The 20,969-nt window shown below is 35.9% G+C and overlaps 1 protein-coding gene across 5 annotated transcripts in view; it reads right to left on the reverse strand.

The window, feature by feature from the left end:
• Window positions 1-20,969, reverse strand: part of ZNF654 (zinc finger protein 654) — a 130,506-nt gene that overhangs the window by 94,229 nt on the left and 15,308 nt on the right. For 2 of the 5 annotated variants that reach the window (XM_068692989.1, XM_068692990.1), the window contains exons 3-9: window positions 20,680-20,761; window positions 18,520-18,655; window positions 14,434-14,636; window positions 13,540-13,679; window positions 8,996-9,137; window positions 5,173-7,477; window positions 2,042-4,738 (exon numbers count right to left, since the gene is read on the reverse strand). In XM_068692989.1, the coding sequence (XP_068549090.1) occupies window positions 4,731-4,738; window positions 5,173-7,477; window positions 8,996-9,137; window positions 13,540-13,679; window positions 14,434-14,636; window positions 18,520-18,655; window positions 20,680-20,761 (3,016 nt within the window). In that variant the 3' untranslated portion in view covers window positions 2,042-4,730. Of the gene's footprint in view, window positions 1-2,041; window positions 4,739-5,172; window positions 7,478-8,995; window positions 9,138-13,539; window positions 13,680-14,433; window positions 14,637-18,519; window positions 18,656-20,679; window positions 20,762-20,969 lie in introns of those variants that run through there. The other 3 variants (XR_011099762.1, XM_068692992.1, XM_068693001.1) reach the window with 3 other exon arrangements.

A 20,969-nucleotide genomic window follows, 5' to 3' on the forward strand; every position in this document is an offset into this window, starting at 1 on the left:
TTCCATGCTTTACTACTTCCATCTGTCATGCCAACCTTACACTACTCTCTACATGCACATGAACACACACTAAGTGGGTGACCCCTCTCCCACCAGGTCAGAAACCAAAAACCACCCCTCCTTCCCTGAGCTCATAGGCCAATTACTCAACAGGCTCCCATTTGCCTACGCAGTCTGATTGATTCCCTCTGTCGGGAATCAATCAGACTGCCGGGATGTACTGTCGGGAGTACATCATGCAGACAATGCACAATGCCTGCAAATTACTTATATGCACGAGTTAAATCCTGTTCCTAATGCACTTGGTGACTAAATAAGCAAACCTTTTTGAAGGTGATCAGGCCCAGTCGATTACAAGAAGTGGGTTACCTAGAGTCTCATAAGGTTCAACCACTGATTGAAGCTTTTTCTGCAGCAACATGCATTTCAGACTGATGACCAAAATCACCTCATCCTCTCCCTCACAGACGCGCTTCTCTCTTCAGCAACTACCGGTTCTAAAGAACTTGTAATATTGTGACTTCTTGAAGACTTATTTGAATAAATAGTGACTTAGAGGTTCCAATCTTCCTAGAACCAATAGTCTATTTTAATTTCCTTGGTCATCTTTGATATTGTTGGATATTCTTGAACAGACTTCAGTCTCTTAAAATCTCAATGCCTACACACTTGGAACATTGAGACGTAGCAGCTTCAAACAGGTGATACGCAATTACACACACATTACACAACAACTTCAAAACATTGCAGCAGCATTTCCAGAGTGATTCCCCAAAGGACAAGATCAATTTCTATCAACAACAAAGACAATGTTTTATTGAACAAACCTATGTACAGTACAAAAAAGTTTTTAAAATGAAACACTACTGTTGATTTATTGCAGTTTGATGGCTCAGTTTTAATTTGTACTCTTATATAAAATGCAAAGTAAAATAATTTAACATTCAACAAGGAAGCACAAATCTCCTTTCTTGCTGAACCTGTAACAGCTTTTACAAATTAACAGAGTCCCAAAATGCATATGCTGCATTTAATCAGAAAGGTGTTATACAGTACCAAATAAATTAAGAAAATAGTAACACTACCACCCTCTTTGAGTCTTTTGTCCATACCACTGGTGTTAAACAACAAAAGAAATGAGTACAGCTGAACCTTCAATGTGATATTAAAAATCACAAAGTTTAATGTTATAAATTATCCAAACTATACAATTTATATAGTTTCAATGAATATGGCTAAATAACCAAAGTACCAGTGACCTTTCCCCCACAGATATGACCACTTTCAATTTTTATTTTTTTCCATGAAAGGTGCCTACAATGCGGCAACTCTTTGAAAATTTGAACTGGCATGATCTCTGCAGTGAACTAATCATGTTAGAATAGACAATCTTAAAAGGAAAGTTTAAATCCAAGTTAAAGCCACCTGAAGGCACATTATTAAAACATAATTATCAGCAATGAAATGCACAAACTTTGATCCAGCAAAGCTCCCATGTTCATGTGTAACTTCAGGTGACTTTAAGGAATTTGCATGCTTACATTACACACGTACTTCAGCGTTCATTGAATCAAAGTGATATAGCCTGATGAATTATTTCCCGTTATATCACAATGCTTAATGCCTGGGGCAAAACCTTTCAATTCTGGACTTGGAACCTTTTTTCAGCCCTAAAACTTGCAGGCTTAGTAATAGGATACTCAACATCCTAAAGAATGCTAAAAAAGCATGTAGAATTATCCCACACACATTTAAAGTATCTTTCTGCTCCTAATTAAAGTTGCTTTATATCAAAAGTATCTGAGAACACCAACAGGTATTCAAGAACAGTTTAAAGAAAACACAGTGTTTTTTTTTGAAGTAAAATCAGTACTGAAAATAAAAGTGTTACAACCCATTTCCTACTTCAAATCAATTTAACATATTTCTTCTGATAGGTGTTAGGTGACCTAATATTCACCTACGTTAGAACTCAGTCTTTCAGATCTCTCAAGTGTGTATTCTGAACACGTGGTATAAACAAATGGTGGTGTCCAAGAAAAGCATTTTCGAACAAAAATGAGTTTAATACAGGTACAAAAAATTATGGTCACAGTTTATGCACGTACATAGATGCATTTATCTATACACTTTAAACCAAAAGAAAAAAACACAAGTCTTAATCATGTTTTTAAAGCATCTTCAAATACATGGAGCTCCAGGAAAAGGTAAAAAGCACCAAAGATTAAAGGTACACTTAAAAGACTTTACACAAACATTTGTCATATCTTATTCAATGAGTTCTCAGATTTTTAAAGCCATAATACTTTATAATTGTATTATTTTTTTTTCCAAATATACCTAAGCGAATTTAACTGATTAGCAATGTTAAGCAAAGAAAGGGGAACCTAGGAACATTCAAGATGGTAATTGGGTCCTTAAAAACTAATTGGTAATTTGAAGCAAGAAAAATGTGAAAGTGCATTTGGCTGAGACGGTCCCCCTTACATTGAAAAATTTTTAATGTATTTATATATGTAAATATTTATATATAGTGTGTATGTAATACATATGAATGATGCATTTAAATCACTTTTCTGCAACTGCGAAAAAAATTCTTTGGTGCCTCAAATGTCATAAAGATCTCCCAAAGTGGGCCAGCCATTGGTATTAATGTAATGTACACATACCTGTGATCATAATTTTATAACCTTTTATGTTAATCCAACTCAAAATTAAGGCAAAAAATTTCTAGAATTTAGAAAAAGTGTGATTTTTAATTTGCATTTTTATGTCTCAGGAGAGGAAAGGGAAGCAAAATTAATGCAAATATCTGCAATTTCACAGAGAATTATTAGCAGAGGCATTACTGAACTATTAAGTTCCAGAACTATTTAACAGCCTATTTTACAACGAAACCCTTAGGTTTACAAATGTGAGCCATTGCTACAATGAACAGATCTTGTTTACGCCTTGATTTTTTTTATTTTTATTTTGATTTTTTGTGTATCTGTTGATTTAAGCAAGTTGATCATCCTACTACTCCATCCATACATTGAGATGAACAAGTCAGTAAGCAAACCAGCTGAGCAGGAACAGTTGGTCTTCGCTGTCCTACATTTCTGTGATGACTCCATCCGTACATACCATTTTTCATCATTAGACTTTGTGGCTACAATCACATGAAAATTTTCTCCTAATGACACATAACAGGATCTCAAACTTTTTATGGTGTCAAGGCAGAATAAGACAGTTATTAGAGGATAAATTACTACAGTAATTAAACAATGTGCATGTTTGCCACAACTCTGGGGCATGAAAATCAAAAACTACAACAGCATCTTTTTGGTTTCCAACCATCCTGTCTGTCTCTTCTATAGATCTCATTGAAAGACTCAAATTTGTTATCTTCACAACATCTTTCTGATTGTTTTTATGAACAGTCAGTTGTTGGATAAAGTGCTTAACATTGAAGTAAGTCCTTCACTAACTTCTGGGAAAGCTTATCTTTTCAAGAGATGCTGCCAGATAGGGTTGTACTATGTCTTAAGGCTCAGTTGATAGGTTTTCTCCCTCCCTTTAGACAGTAAATAATTTGTTACAGCACTGAGCTGTGACCAGCCAACATTATGTAATACCACACGTGGAAACAGGCTCTTCCAGGTCTACCCTAACTTGACATGCACGCTCTGATTTTGTCTGTCTTCATTACCTCCCCTTTATTATAAAAGAAGCCTTCTGAAGTTCCTTTCAATCATACCAAAAGCTGAAAGGACCTCTGCATTTGTATAAAATCAATTTAACTCTGTCCTGTAGTGCACATCTACCCCCCCTGCACATTATGCATTTTTGTCTGCTTCTGGTAATATCCACACAACTTTTGCAGGTACTGCTTGTATTAGTCTTCCTGTACCTAAAACCGATATTTTACATTCAATGTGTACTGGAACCATAGCCCTGAAAAGGGGCTTCTCTGACACGCATCTGATTTCCACTGTGCAGAACTCACTAAGTAACACATCAATGCACTTTTTCTTTGCATGCTCTGTACTTCAAGATTTTTTGATGTTTTGTTATTTATTGTTGTTGGTTTTGATATGAGAGCTTTCCATCCATCTTAGATTTCTTTCTACATTCCTCCTTTGGATTCTGAGTACAAGTTTATTAAATAAAGTTCCACTGATTTTAGCATATGATGGAATCACATACTCAAACTCTGAAAAAAAAAAAACCATTTGGTTTCCATATAAATTTCTTATAGGTTTCATCATAAAGTGACACCATCTTGAAAGACTTCTTCCACGCTGTGTGGATGGACTGCCTTTAATCACACTTTTTTTTTTTTAAAACTATAGCAGCTTAAAGAACCAGCTGTTTTGATTTCCATAAGGCAATTAATACCTCTGCTTTCTCTGCCTGCTCAGCTGTATGCATTGTTTTCTTGACACCTGTGTGCTAGAAAGACTGTGCCGCGAAGCTCCAATTATGCATTTGAAATGGACGTGGCTTTTTGGATAACTGGTACTTTGGGGATTCCGTAGCAACCTTTCTGGACTCAAAAATTGCAGAGCTCCTATTATACCCCTGTGAGTTCTGTCTAGAAAATGTGCTTTGTCTTTATCAAGGTCAGGTTTTTCTTTAGTAATTTGAGACTGCTTTATGATTTAAGGCCAACTGGGAAACAAACTGCTGCTTCTCCATGTAGTGTTCTTACACCACTCCTTGTTTGATACATTTTCCCACAATGTGAATCAGGCACCTGTGAAATAAAATGCATAAGTTAGTCTTCATTTGATTCCCCATATAAATCCTTCTTCCTTATGGAACATGGCTCACATGTTCCAACATGTAGTTTCTAACACACAAAGACAGACATGCTGAAATACTCCTCTCTGTTTTATAAGATTTTTTTTTCCCCCTTAGAGCCGCCCACCAATTTTCACCACCTCTTGCTTATTCTCAACAGCATGTCTACTCTGAACTTCCAAGTTGGTGTAATATTGTGTTCCAGTGCTTAGGTCCCTATTGATTTCAGTGACATTCCTCTCTTTAAACTCTAGCATACTGCAATTGCTCAGAAGTTTTGTGTGTCCTATCAGTTTGTCTGTTTTCAAGGACCACTACCTGGTCAGTATTTGCCTCCAAACAAACCAACCAACCCACCCATCCACCCAAAAGGACTGTAAGACTTACTTTCATCATCTGAATCGAATCCAAAGAGCGTCTGACACTTTTTTTGTGCAAGGTGAGCCTCAAGTGCTTCTGAATTACAGTAGATGGTCAAGCAGTTGCCACATCTAAATCTTTCTGTTGATTTGCTACAAAATTTGTCTTGTTCAGAGTGAGCATCTACTTTATCAGTCAAAATTTTTCTACGTTTTGGCATGCTAATGTATCGTTCATCAAGGTAACTTGGAGGCAAGGGTCTAACATACGGTTTTGTTAAGATGACACCATATGAAGTATTCTCTGTCGTCTGATTTGGTTTAGAAGGTAATTGTGAGGCAGCAGCATTATTCTGTGGTATATCGTGACAGTTCTGTAAAACAGGTAACACCAACCCATTCTCTGTCCTTGTTTCATCTGCCACTCTGTCCAAAGGTGTTTCTGATGACTTTGATGATGTCTGATCCAGGTCACTGTGCCCATTGACTAGTTGGTCACTGACAGCATTGCAGTTCTCCGGATTTGGCTGTAACACAGGTGTCTTTTGGTCTATCGAAACTGTAGCACTCCCCTCAGATGAACTTTCATTTCCATTCTGAATTACATTGTTAGCTTTTTTCTCTACACTTTGAATGTATGTCTTTGGTTCTGTCGAATCCTTCCTTGACTTCCAAGTTGGAATTGGTAAATCTACGGTTTCTTTTTCATTAGTGGATTCGTCATCATCTTGGTAACTACAAAGTTCTGAAGGGTCATCTGAAGAATCTTTTTCACTTGCATCTTCTGAGCATTCTGGAGTTTTATTTAAATAATGCTGAGCCTCATGTTCATACAGCAAAGGGAGCTCCTCAAACAGCTCACAGCACTCTGCGAAGTTACACTGAGCTTTAAAAACATTATGACTTTTTGTATGCTCTGCAAGCTCAGTTGACAGCTTAAATCTCTGATTACAATTAAAGTGTAAACAAAAGTAAACATTTGGATACACATGTCTCTTCAGGTGGTCTATAAAATGTTGGGAATCTGCAAATTTTCTCTGACAGAACCGACATTTTCCTTTATTCCATTTCATTATATGTTGCTGCACCTTCAAATCAGTTGGATGAGCTTTTCTTGCGTGTTTATTGAGGAATCTTATCTTTTTAAACACTCTAGCACAACCATTAGCAGGGCACTTAAAGCTTCCTTCTTGATCCATAGCATCAATGTCTTTTTGAGGACAAAAAGCTCCATTCACTTTATGTAGAATAGGTGACTCTTTACTGGAGCTCTCATCATCTTCAGGCAAACTTTCTGTACTTAAAGCATCAGGGATATTATTAAAGCAGCTGTCACAACTACTGTTTTCAGTAACATCATCCTGGTCACTTAGATGGTTTTCTACTGCATCAAATACTTGTTCAGCATTCTCCTCTTCTGCAACTGCACTTGGAGCTACTGCGATCTCTGGTTCCTCTTCTTTAGAACCACCACCAGAACTCCCATTTTCAAGAGAAAGAGAAACATCAGAACATTCTAGTTCGTTTAAAACAGGGGCCTGCTGATCAGCCTCAAGAACTGCAGCAAGATGTTGCCTTTCTATCTTTCTGACATGATTCTTTAAGTGTTTCAGCATGAGTCCCTTTTGCCTGAACTTTCTGGTGCAAAGTACACAGGAAAAACTGCCCTTTTTTTGGTGAGCTTGTGCATGTCTCACAATGTGATCGCCAAGGAACTCCTTGTTGCATATTACACAGCGGTGGCTTGGTACAGTATTATCCAACGTTTTAGATGCCTCAAGAGCTTCATGGTTCTTTTTGGCATTACCTTTGGAGTGGGCTTCAGAGAGGTCTTCAGAGTCAAGCTCCCCATTGCTTACATCTGCTGGACAAACCTGCTCCTCACTCAGAGCCCTGTACTCCGTTAGCTTCTCTACATTTGCAGTAGAGTTTTCCAGTGTACTTTCACTTAAGCCAACAAAGGCTTTATCCCCCAATAATGCTAAACAATTCTGCTTGATCATCAAGAAATTCCAAAACTCAGGATCAAAAAACAGACCTTTTTTCAAAATTGGAAGCAATTCAAAACGTACACGGTTTTGAACAGAACTAGTGCATTCATTGTATTCTTCATCTGCACATTTATATAAATGTTCAACAGTGTAGTAAGATTCCAAGGTGCGTTCAAGAAAAAAGATCGAAAGCGCACAGATCCTGAGGATCTCCAAGTCATTTGGCAGAAAGTGAGCAATTGCTTTGTAAATGAGACTTTTCATACTGGGATCTTCACGGAGGTCCAACTGCAGGGCACATCCACATATCTCAACGCATATCTGAAGACCATCCTCACCGACCTGCAGAAAGGAAATCATAGTATGCAGTACTGTATAAAGTTCCTTTCCTTACAGGATTACAGAAGTCTACAGCTTGAAAGTCAAAAAAAATCTGAGGGTGGGAAGGGGGGCTGACAAGCTAATATAAACAGTGCCCCAACATCAATATCTTATGTATTTATATTTGTCTACTTACAAAATACTTAGGAGTTCAGAAAGCATGGTACTTGTAAACATTATTTGAAGTCACATGCATTTTAAAACAATGCTTAAACAATGAATGACAATATCTTCTTATCTGCACATTAACTAGGTTGTTTCATACTATAATTCTACAGTTACTCTCCATTCTGCCCCTGCTTTAATTTATTTCACTTGCATTGGAGAAAAACACAAGCCGCAAAATATTGCCCTTGATATTCAACAATGACCACCAAGAAAACCATAACAACCCATGGCCAAGCATTCTAACAAGCCTCAATTTTCAGAATTGACGAGCTCCATTTCCCTCTCTTGAACTTACATTTTTAAGTTCTTGAACTTACATTTGGGAGGGATGTTCAGAAACATGCTGCCCAACATAAGGCAGATTAAAGAAAGAAGAGTTTCAGGGAAGTGTACGAATAATTAGAATCTACCTACATTTAAATGTGTGTTAGAGTGGGTTATTAAATAGAATTTTATCACTGAGATGCAAATACAACTAACATGCAACTTTTCCTAAAGCTACTACATCAAGTTATTCATGTTACCAGGAGCATTTTAGAATACATACTGAGATTAAAACCTTGAACAACAGCAAATCAGAACTGCAGAACAGCACCCTTAACAAAATAATTTCTGATTAGTTTACCCAAATATTTAGGGTGCAGAATAGGGAAAAGCTCTGTTCAGCCAGGCCAATGATAAAAAGCAACATTTGCTTGCAATCAGCCAGCACTCCTGAATGCAAAGGATCACATTTTACATTATCCATAGTTGCTCATGAAGTAAAACTAACACGTTACATTGAAATATAGCACATTGATTTGAAGCAAACTGTCATCTTAGACTAGCTCTTCCTTCATGTTACATTAAGCACTTTTTCACATCTGGTTACAACTGGTGGAAAGATTCAGAACTTAACAAGAGTGAGAGGCAGATGGAAAACACAGATATTAAAAAATTCCTAGTTCCATAAGGAGCCTGGCTTAAAACAAACAGACAAGAAATCTTTCACATTTACTCATTTCTTAGCCATTTCCCCACTTGTTTCCCTGCAGGATGACATTGCCCAAATTTTCTGCAGCTAGAAGAAAAAACTTACTCAACAAGAATTCAGTCAAATAAGTCATAGAAATGCACTACAGTTCAAGGACAACCATAATATCAACACATATTCTAGAACCTGACAAAGCTTTTTAATTTTATGTCTTTCCCTGCTCCCTTGACTTTCTACAAGAAGCAGCCATTACACAATAAAAACATTTCTCTTCACTTTTATTAGTAAAAAAAGATGGAAGGGAAAAGGTAAAAAAAAGAAAACAGAACAAAACTTACTTCATCCTTAATGACTTTCATGAAAGGAAAAATTACTCTGACATTTGTAGCAATTCTTAAAAGCTGGTAGCACTGGTCGACAAATACTTGTTTTGAGGGGTTAGATTTAAGCTGCAGTTTACTCCAAATGAAGATCAGGTCCCTATAAGTACAGAACAAAATATTTTGATTGAGTTTTAAAGAACTCCATCACTAAGCATGTTGTACTACAAAGAACAATGCGTATTCTGCAACTAAACTCATATTTGAGGGCTTATAAGCAATCTAATTAACAAAATAATTGTACACAACGTGCACAATGGAAAATGCAACTTAATCACTTTGTTAAAGCATTCAGGGTATCTTCTATCACTGAGCCAATTAAATATGCAACAACATATTAATGTACTCTGTTTAGTATCAGAGAACTGCATAATAAAATCAGATGCTACACCATGCAGCTCTTCATACCACCGGCAGCAAACATCAGGCTGAAGAGCAAGCTCTAGACACACTCCAAATCTGTTTTGGGATTAAGTAACTTTAACAGTGAGGAATCCTTCTGGAAAATATGTGCTAGGTGTGGAATACAGGAGCATTGTAAAAACCTAGTCTCCAGTATGGTCTGCTGACAGGAAGTATTTTTATCCAGTTATACATACTACAACATAATTTTATTTTCTGACTACTGTCATCATCGAACTTTCTAGCCCACAGCAGTTGTATCAAAGTATCAGGTTCTACTGCTATTCATACATCTGTATCACTCAAGTAACTTTTCAAACTGACATAAGGGAATTTAAGAATAGATTGCTAGACTCCTGCAGCAGAGCTTGTACACAGACAATGTGTTTAGTCTATAAAATACTGCTGATTGAAATCTACCGTCTGTAAAAAGGTCTATGCTCTTAAATTCAGACTTTACCAGGCAACAGATCTAATCTTTAGTTATTTGCCACCCCATCAAAGATTTTACACAGGAGTCAATGAGGTTAAGACCAGGCAAAAATCCCATTATATCATGACAATGAAAACCAGAGACTAACTAACTTCCATCTTCTGAAGGAAGACAATTGTTTTCCTTCCACCAGCCTCCTCCCTCAGGAAAAGCAAATAGATACTGACAAAATACTTGGCTGATATTCAAGAGCCCCTAGTCTGTGCCAGATATATATCTTACACACTTTTTGAAATTAAGTTTGTCCTAGCGCGGTCAACGCCTGCATGAAGAGAAGTGACAGAACTGACTATGACAGAACACCAACCTCACTTTTATATTTAGGACAGCTCCATATTCTGCTTGACATTTTAAGTGCTAATTGAGCCAGACATGAAATCTCAATGGTTTTCTTCCATTCAGAACCCAAGAAAACTGAATTTGAAAGAAAGATCATACTTAAACAGGGTAAACAATGCAAAACAAGTTCTACCCACAAAAATAGTCCTACAGGCTTGCTAGGGATACAAACTGCTCACTTCTTCCTTTACCAGGCTGATAATCTTGAAATCTCTTTGCAAGTTTTCCACATAAGTTTTAAAAGAGTTAGAGTCTTTGTGGACCAAACCATTCATAAAAATTCAGTTAAAGTCACAACTTAGTGTACAAAAAGAAAGAAAACAACACTTCTGTTAAGGATGCTGTTTAGTAATGCAACCCAAACTCACTGGTTATTAACATTAAACTGAATAGCAGATGCTGCTCTTCTTTCCTCTGCGTTGTCTCATACCATTTTAGACAAGCCATCTCAACACTAATCCTGGGGAAAACTCCAAATTACTTTTATGATAGATTAGTGGTTTAAGTGGCATGCGATTTGCTCAGACAAGTGTGAGGGCTGGCACAAAGAAAGAGCTGAAAAAGGAATGGAGCAAACTGAAAGAAGGAGCAGCTCCATGGGTAAAGAGCAAGCCATTACATCAGTTCAACTAGACCCTGATGTCATATATTTTAGGTCTATTCCTCCACATAGACATGAAGCCGCCTTCTCAGGCACATTTCTCACTTTCATATTTATAAATTGTTATGTAAAGCATTCCTAAACTGCTGATTGGACTCCATTTCTATGTCTGACCACACTACAAATGATATTCAGGATTGACTCTGATAGTTTGATAGCCATTTCCTTGAGCATTGAGTATATACTTTACTGAAATGTACATGCTGAACGCTGTTACCCAAATCACTAAAAATACCTAAAGGCCGAAGACCGATTGAACGTGTCCAAAGGAATTCCTTGACTTAATGAACAGTAATAGCTTGAAAACAGCCAAAACATCATTTAAAGACTGCCTGACAGAGAAGGCAAGCCATTCTGCTACAGCTGTTCCATCAAAATTCTGTCTTCCTGGGGAGAGATCACTTCTTGATACTACAAAGTCTTCAATCATGTCATTAAGGACTTATTTCTGACCAGTAACCTTGTACACAAATATTTCTAACAAGACCAAGTACAACTTTTTTTTTTTTTGTGAGCAGTTTATCTATCAGCAGGCTTTCACTTCAGAAAAATAATTCAGATCATCTGAATCTGGAAAACTGCAGAGTTTTATGACATATCTGCTTGAAGTCCATCTTCCTCAGAAATCATACGAGACCTAATGGTTTCAGCTTGAAGACCTAACTCATACAGGCTTCTTCACAGAAATACCTGCCCTTTACAGCTTTCTAATCTATTTTGGTTATCTTATCTTTGCTAGTAGTGGCTGCTACTGGAACTGTAAGGTCATCAGTTCCAAACAAGGCAACATGATTTATGCTGTGCTGAGGACATAAAAAACTTCTCTAGGGAGAACACGTTGTGGGTTAACTTCACTCCTACTTTTTACAAAGCAGGAACAGTGGTACAGTCATATTTAATTGCTACACAAGCTTTGTCCTGGCTTACGTTACCTATTAAAGATAACCCATACTTCTCTTGTAGGCTATATAAGCAACATGGCTCAACATATGTAAAGAACTCAAGTGCTATTCTAGCTACTTAGACATAACTGCTCTAAACTCTTTAAAAGATCAACAAGTTTTATACTTTGAAGATTAAAATACTATAAGATATGGAAATTCTTCTCTTGATAAACGGGTACTGAACAGTACTTTAGTCTCTTCTGGTTAGCAATTTCACTGTTGACGCCTGCTTTACCAGAACATAAGGGCAGACATCCTGTTTCAAAATGGCTGGAAATCAACTGGGCACGAACAAGGTTAACATGTATCTTATTACAACAAAAGGTGAAAAGCAACCAATATTTACAGTGCATTTCTTAAAAGACTGAACCCCTGAAACTGAAAACATTAACCATAACTACCACTAAATGTAACTAACAGGTTACATTCACAAATTTCCTAACAAGCAAGAACTCCAGAGACATAGCATTTGGGAAGGAATCAGCAAAATTGGATTACATTATAACACTTGTCAGTAGGCTCAGAAAAGCTATGTATCTGTTTTGGTTGAACTTTGTCTCATGGGGATAGTAGTGGCCACCTTTTCTTTTTTGGAACAATTCAATGAAAAATGCCACAGAATAACTAGGTTTTGCAAATAAATCATGTTAAAATTTAGATTGCTATAATTGAGATTTCTGAAGGTTGATTCAATGCAATCAACTACTTGTCCAATAGTTAAAGTAAATGTTATTTCATTAATAAAACTTTGTTTCAGCATGTCTGATCTTCGTTACTTTCTCTAGAAAAAGAGAGATGTCTCACTACAGTTTCCTTAAATCTGTAAACAGTGAAATACTTTTATAGATTCAAGACTCCATGTTAAAACTAGCTATACAGATCAATCATTTGATCTCACTTGATTGAAAAACTTCAGATCTTTGCTAAGTCTTTCTGCTTCAACTACATAATCAGACAAATTAATCATACTTTAATCAAGATATGCAGACGTTACTTCAGGTAAAGAAATTATACAGGCTAAATGTAAGCATTACTTTCCACGGACATTTTTCAGTTCTGGCAATGATTAAATTTGTTTTGACACCTCTTCAGAAAATGCTTATTAGCCACAAAAGTGTCCAACTATCAAGCTGATTCAGCGTATACAAAGACACTGTTAAACCTTTTTATTCTTAATCCTTTCCTAGAAGACTCTGAATTACTTCATGAACAGAGCCACAGTATTAAAGATTGCATAATTTCAGAAATATATGTTCTTTTTAGACACACTTGTGACATAATACAGTTTGGTTATTATAAGCAGAGTGATCTAATTAGGTGGACAAGGAAATACTTGCATTGCAAGAGCCTACATACTGCATACTGTTACACTTTGCTAATAATAAATGCCGTATTTACAGGTATTTATTCACAGCCTAGTGTATCTAAAGGCTCACTCTTCCGTTACTTGGAAGCAGTTAACTAGGGTTAGGTACTACGTAGAACACCACTGTACAGGACTGTGCGAAAAGGCAACAGGCAAAACAGATGTACTAGGAACGTTTACAAGTCATGTATAATCTATTTTTTAAACTTCAACTACATCTCAAAGTCAGATGAATTTCATTTTGGCATTAAGCATTTATTATCGGCTAAGCTGCTTCACCATAAATAAAGTATTTACCATATACAATACATGTCCCCATTTTGGAGCTGTGGGACTAGGAACGATTCACATAGTTGTAAGGCTAAGGTAGTCTTCCCTTCTTTTTCAGTGTTGCAGATGATCTCAATTCCACTCTTGCAATCAGTCCTCAACAAGTGCTATACAATTAAAATAAAATCAATTTAGATAAATTTGCTAATACAAATAAAAAACCTATCAGACCTCACTATATTAAAGAAACCACTGCAAACTTCAGGAACTTATTATTTCTTTAGAACAGCTTTTGTGTAGGTCTGCAAATAGAGACTTTGGAAAGATTTAAAGCTCTTTTAGATTCTTAGAATAATGAGTCAGAATAATTGCCTGAGTAATTAAAAGACTACACAAAAGCCTCTTCTTGAATTATGATACTTCATTCTTATAACAAAGTTAGGAAAAGTATTTTTTCCGGTAAGTGCTATCAGTGGTTACAGTAGGACCACATTTAGACAGAGGGTGTCATTTTACATACTGTGGCAACATTAAAGATATTTTAAAACTGACAGAACTATCATCTATGAAACGCTGGACCAACATCAAGTAGGCTCAGGTGGTTTTGATGCAATAGTAGTCAACTGCAAAATCACACTCAGTAAACTCTAGTTACAAAATGTTAATGACTTAAGTTACTTTGGGAATATATCTGTAAGTAAACCTGACCAAAATAATTGCATTTAGGTCAACAAGATTTGTAGGCACTTACATTTATCTTTTCAGAGCTTAAGCCCACACACTAAATTAAGCAATACCAATGTAGTTGCCTGATTTTATGACGACATTTGCTTCTACAAAAATAAAGAGTTCAATATGCTCCTCTCAACAATTTGTACACAACAAGTACCACTTCATTAAAAAAATGTATACTGACAATACCTCCTGGAATAGCTGATCTTCTAATGGTGACATATAAAGACAGGTGAAAAGAGCTTGATGGAAATACAGATCTTTACTGATATCTGGATGATTTATGCAAGATTTGATAAGAGCCATTGCCTCAGGGATGCGTTCACAGGCAATAAGGTATCTGGCACGTAGTTCAAAGAACAGTGGATTTTCAGAGCTTAAATATTTGTTAACTGTACAGAAAAGAAAGATTTAAAGGCAATTAGAATATGAAGTCCAAACACCAAATATATTTAAATTTAATGTTGTTTTTAACAGTGCTATGTCAACAAATAATATAAAAAGGCTCTGCTAAAGAAGCTATCAAATATTTAAGTAAATGCCATCATCAAGAATCTGTCCTTTTACTCCGAAATCATTTTTCTTATAACAGTAGTTTATGTCAGTAATTTGTTTGTTTGTTGATCAACACAAGGTGCTGCAAAGGATTAGTGAAAATACATACAACTCAGAAGCAAATATGAACATTTCCAAGAAAAAAAAATCCTTCCTTTCTCAGCACTGGAATCTAGATGATTGTCTGAACTACAGGACCTACATCACTTCCAATACTGTAACTATAAGTATTTAAAACAACTCAGGATATTCTTACACATTAAAATGGAAGAGCTTGGAGTGGGGAAAAAGTTACCTGCAATTCACAAGCTGTTGCTTTAAATATCTTTTAACACTTCTGTTTTTGCTTGGAGAAGTGGAATATATACACTGTTCCTTCCTCTAAAAATAATGCTGGGCATTTCCCCCACACCTAAACGCCTAGATACCCTTAAATATTAGCCTAGCTTGCTGGAAGTTCATTTTTTCCTATCTAGAAGCTAAGTATTTAAATGAAATAATTTCAGCTGAAAGAAATAGTCAATACTACACATATTAGCCATTCAAAAATAATGAAATATGTCATCTTTCAGATGACATATATTACAGATGACAAATAGAGATTTTAAAAGATTACACAGATTCTAGCATCTTTTATCATTGCAAGTTGAAGTGTCACTTGAATCTACAAAATGCTATAAAGCTGCTTTTATTTTGAGAACTGTTTGTATCTTTTCAAGTAAATGCACTTTGAGGTCTTAATAGTGCATTAATGTTTATGTACTATCTTGGACACTATTGCCCAATATGCCTCTTGTATTCTCCACAACTCCTGTGAGACAGAGAAGTATTCCAAAAAGACATTTTTAGTGCATAGCTTGTAGTACTACAAGCTAGGTAGTACTACTGTTTTCCTGAAATCAAGTATTACTTGTGTGACAAGCTTTCATTTAGACTTTTTTATAAGTTCCCATGTGAAAGTCATTCTTTATGTTCAGAAACAGCATTTTCTCTGCCATCTGTATTTCATGAAAGCAAGTGAACATTTCAAATGCATTACTGGAAGTGATACAAGGTTTTAGATCAGATTCATTAGTAGATAAGTTATAACTTAATTGAAGATTTAATTCCCACCATCCATTAGCATTTTGGGGTACAAGCATAGTAAAGGTGAAGATGGAAAAGAAAAAACTGTGTCTAACAATGGTCACTGAACTGCAGTAAACAGTAATGATATAGAATAATCCTTAAGGTCATGTAAACGCCTCTCCTTACATTTGAGTTAATATACTTCAGGTAATAAATCCCATCATCGGTTCCTTAAGCAAACAGTACAAAACAGATTATTGAACAATAATGTCAAAAATCTCAGGCCAAAAAGATTTACCTGTTATTCTCTCCTAATTTCAAGAAAATGTTGTATGCGTGTATACTGACTAGAGCATTCTCTTCCTTCCAACAAGGAAAGATTGTAGTCCACAATACTGCTTCTGGTACATTCCCACTTGGTGCTGTAAATTCTTAGCTCAGTATGCCTCTGTTTTTAAACAGGCTGTGAGTTCCAGCTAAACAACATGCAGGGCTCTGCTCCCTCCCTGTCATGGAATGCCCTCTTTTTCCAAGAAGGCATTTACAAGGCTTCTCAGTCTCCAAAGCAGAAGACAACCACTAACTATAGTAGCATTTACACAAGTCTGCAATATATTAGAAACAGCTTGGGGAAAACGTCTATTCTTGTTCAGGCAGCATATGCAGTGCTTTGCTTTGGAGAGATAGATGCCAACCATCAGTTTCAAAAATAATTAACTATTTTCAACTGAATGTTCCCCTGTCTACAATACTCTTTTGGACATTCAAATTAGGCTGCCCTACTCTTCATCACCTGTTTATTGCATCTATGCTGCAAAAAATTCCAACCCGTATATCAAACCCTGCTATTTTTCCTTAAAACCCCAGACTACCTTCCTTTCCAGCCATCTCAATGTGCACTGCAACATCCCAAAGTACACTACAATTCAAGTAAGAACAGGCACAACGAAGTTTGTCTTGGCCTAACCTTCTGTGTAACTGATGAATCCAGGACAAGATTATGTAGTTCACACAGTATGTATTTACTCATCTATCTGACTTTCATGAGTAATGCTTGATGACTCAGCAATAATAAGCAGTTTTCCCTCATTTGAAAGAATGATCCCTGAGGGATCTCTATGGCCAAATTTCAAAACATACACCAAATATTGCCAGCCTATAAAGCAGCACAGAATGTTTGCTTTAAGATTTCATAAGAATCAGATTTTAGATGAAGTGAAACAAAAAAAGAAAACACTTCCAAAAGGTGTTATCTAAAATACAGTGTTTGTGATCACAGATGAGATGTGTGGAGGGGAGATAATCAGCAGATTTGAAGCGGAAGAAAACATAGGCAGAGGGGAAGGAGATGTAGCCTGCCATTAAAGGAAACAAACTGATCAGCTAATGACAACAGGCAGTCTCATTCTCCTCTGCCAGGTAATACTGAAGAAGAGTTCTTGAACTGTTACTCGTCGTAATCAAATGGCTTCATGCTGACCACGGAAATCAGTAAGGAAAATGATTAACTAAATCTTTGCTGGAGAGATAAAGACTGAACAAAACATTTCAAATTCCTCCTGAGTAATACATGCTTCCATTCTTTCCTTACATGTTCTACTATATATTATTCATCTTACTGGATTACAACTATCTCTTCCATTTGACACCTAGCTCCAGATGATAACTACCAAAACTCCCAGTTGAGTCATGCAATGCAGAATAAAACAAGGATAATGTTTGTTTTCATTTTGTTTCTGTATGTATGTGCCTAGAAGTTTATCAGATATGTAATAAAAATCAAAGGTAAACTGATGTTTAACTACTTACTTCACAAGAGAGACAAGCAACAATCAAAGACTGCCCACTGAATCAGATTAATTTGCTATCAAACCACTTCTCGTGGTTCTTCCTCTTCCGTTTATAACAATGTGGTTATTCCATAAAGTCAATCTGAATCATTCACTGCACCATAGTAACTGGAGAAGAACTAGTATTTTTATCACTATCAAATGGAAACAGTTCTCAAGAGGTCCTCCATTAACATTGCTAGCAAATACAGAAGAGGCTAGAGGCGACTTCACTGTAGATTGGATATGCCATTTTTACCTTTGCAAACATTCATTAACTGCCAAGTTACATTTGTCTGCATGCATGGTTTGAAAAAAATAATCCTTCTTTAAAACCCAACTATACTATATATACTAACATAAACACAAAGTAGCTAACAGATGTAGCTGCTTAATTAGGCTTAGTTCTAAACAGAGCCAAGAAAAGCCCCAATCCCAAGTATATAAAATTAAAAAAAAAATTGAATTAGTCACAGTACCATGAGAAAAAAACTACGTATCAGGACCTCTCTGATAATGATACGTTAGTAGCCTAACGGAAGTCAGCTTTCTCTATATGCTCTTCCTGAGTTAGAACACATGGATGTTGTAAACACATTTTATAAGTGAATGCTCAGTAGCTTCTTTTATCCAAGTAACTTGATCCCTGTATTATAAAAGTAGACTGAAGCTATTAGCACAGAGATCTAGTTTTGTTTCAAAAGAAGGACTGAAAAAAATTGTGTCCAATACCAGCTGACAACATTTGATCCCAATATCAAAAAGGCCTAACAGCACATTTTCCAGCACTCTAAAAAGAACAATTACAAGGTAAATTAAGTACCTAATTCCTGTGATACAGGCTTTGCTTTCAGAATTGCTTGTAATACAGGATCCTCCCAAGGTCCACCATCTCGAATGATTCGAGTCACTAGTTCCAAGTTCATATTTCTGTATCTATTTAGAAGGTTTTGACATTCCTACAAGTAAAAAGAAAACACAGTTAGAAAGATGAAAATAAGTGTTGCCTAAAAATATATTTAGACCACCCAAGAAGATATTGAACTAGAAAACCCATTCGTGTTCAATATTTCCTTAGTCAACAATTGAACCTATGAAGTCTTGACTGCCTACATAAAGTCCTAAAGCAACAACTCTTTCTGTAACACAGAACTGCGGAAGCCAGAATATTTTCTATTGACACTCAGCAAGGCTCTTCCATTTGCATAACAATGGCAGCACAACTCTTTGGGAAAAGTCTTCACCTGATGCTAGTCTGCACAGATTCAGGCATGTTGACACTAGAATTGTGATGCAGTGATGAAGTCTAAACTCTTCCAAGCTTAAGGGAAAAATTGAACTAAGCCATATGAATCACCATCCCTCAAGCAATCATTTCAATCCAAATTTCTATCTAACCGAAATCACGGTTGCCTACAACAATATGTAATGTTTTTAGCCACCCAGAATTTTCATATATGCGAAGTTCCATACCTCCCTTCCCCAATTTTCACTTGCTGGTGAAAGTATCAACATAAGAATTCTACTGTCAATAACAGTCACAATAAAGAAGTATCTAATTTTGAAATTGAACTAAAATGATATCTTCGCTTTCTTGTGGGTTGTTTATAAAGTAAGCTGAGATGACTAACAACGCAATTGAAAAATAGCTTCTATCCATACACAATTAACTTCTTCACATGTTCTTTTTCTGTAAATTCCTTTGTTTTCAATTCCTCAATGTTTCCTTTCATATTCAGATGAATATGCTCAATGGTAGAGAACAGTTAAATAAATGAAACAATGGTTTTCACTACCAGTTTGATTAAACAACAGATTCAGATGTTCTTTATCAAGAAAATTATGTAAAGATACATTTTAATATATTCATCGTTTAAAAGTCAAGGCAATTGGGAATTGTAATACAAAAGCACACAGAATAAATTGCTATGCATCACACTTGGTAAAATTCTTTCTTGTTCATAGACTTTTTTTGAAAAGCACTTACCAAAGGACTACTGAAACACCCCACTACTCTTCTGCAAGAGACCGTACCCATTCATGGGGCCGCTAAGCCACTCCTTGACCCTATTCTTCTACTAATTCTCAGTAAGAATATAATTGCTGCTGTTTAGATAATTAAGGTAAGCGGTGCTGACTTTGCAGCAGGGATAACAGAGGTGTCAATGTAAAAATCACAGGATAGCTATTCCTTCAACTGCGGTTTCATGGTCAGTCTTAACAGAATAAGCAGCCTTGTTTTTCACCCTTTGTTTCCACATCAAGTTTATTCTCTCATGCTTGGCTCAAGTGCTTTTTTTCACATGCACTGAACTCAATTCTCAAAACTGGCCCTGGTCCAAAAAAAGGACAAAAAAACATGAAAACTCTAGCTTTATATGGTGGAAAAAGAGGCTCTATGTTAAATCTGGGAACATTTCTCTTATATGGTGCTATACGGACATACCAAAAAATTGTCCCAGCCTAGCCAAGAGTAAAATAGTTTTAAACAACCAGTTCATGCTGACCTGAAGAGTTCAATGAAATATTCAATTCCAAATTTACTGTTTAAAACCACAGAGGTAAACTTGACCTTTCATGTCATGAGGCAGTAAAAAAAAAAAAAAAAAAAAAAAAAAACACCACACTGGATGGCAGATGACATTAAGCTCTAATTAGGCACAAACAAGCAAAGCTTCTTTCTTCTATGTAGGAAAACCACATATTATGTCTTAAATCAAAAAATGGTTTTAAAAAGAAAAAGATTTACGTTTTACCTAGTCCAGAAAAATTCCAATAGAAATACTGATGATCAATATAAGAATAAATGGCTTTCCCTTAAAAATATCCTTTTTATTAATTTATTGGTATAATTGCAAGTAAAGCAACTAATCTCTTATTATAATGGCATATTTCCTCTAGGTTACATATCCACAAAAAAGCTTGTCTTCACATGTACTAAAATAGTATTATCAAAGGTTTATATGAAAGTAGGCAACACTACCTGGATTGAACCTAATATATCTTTCAAAGGATCTTCATAGAACTCATCCTTTCCAAAGAACAGCAGCAATTCAAAAAAACTCCTAAAAAACAGAAGTAGTGACAAGTCAACCAAACTCAAACGTTCATTCAAGAAATGAAACTACTGTAAATCTACTGCGCTAAAACAAAATAGCATTTTCATAAGTTTTGGGTCCTTGCCAGCACTGAACAGCCAATGTAAAAGTTTTGGCTAATACCTAGACACTCTCAACACTACTCAGTTCTATAATTTAACATTGGTCTTATACT

This window comes from Anas acuta, chromosome 1 (genome assembly GCF_963932015.1).
Source record: "Anas acuta chromosome 1, bAnaAcu1.1, whole genome shotgun sequence".
Classification (NCBI taxonomy): domain Eukaryota; kingdom Metazoa; phylum Chordata; class Aves; order Anseriformes; family Anatidae; genus Anas; species Anas acuta.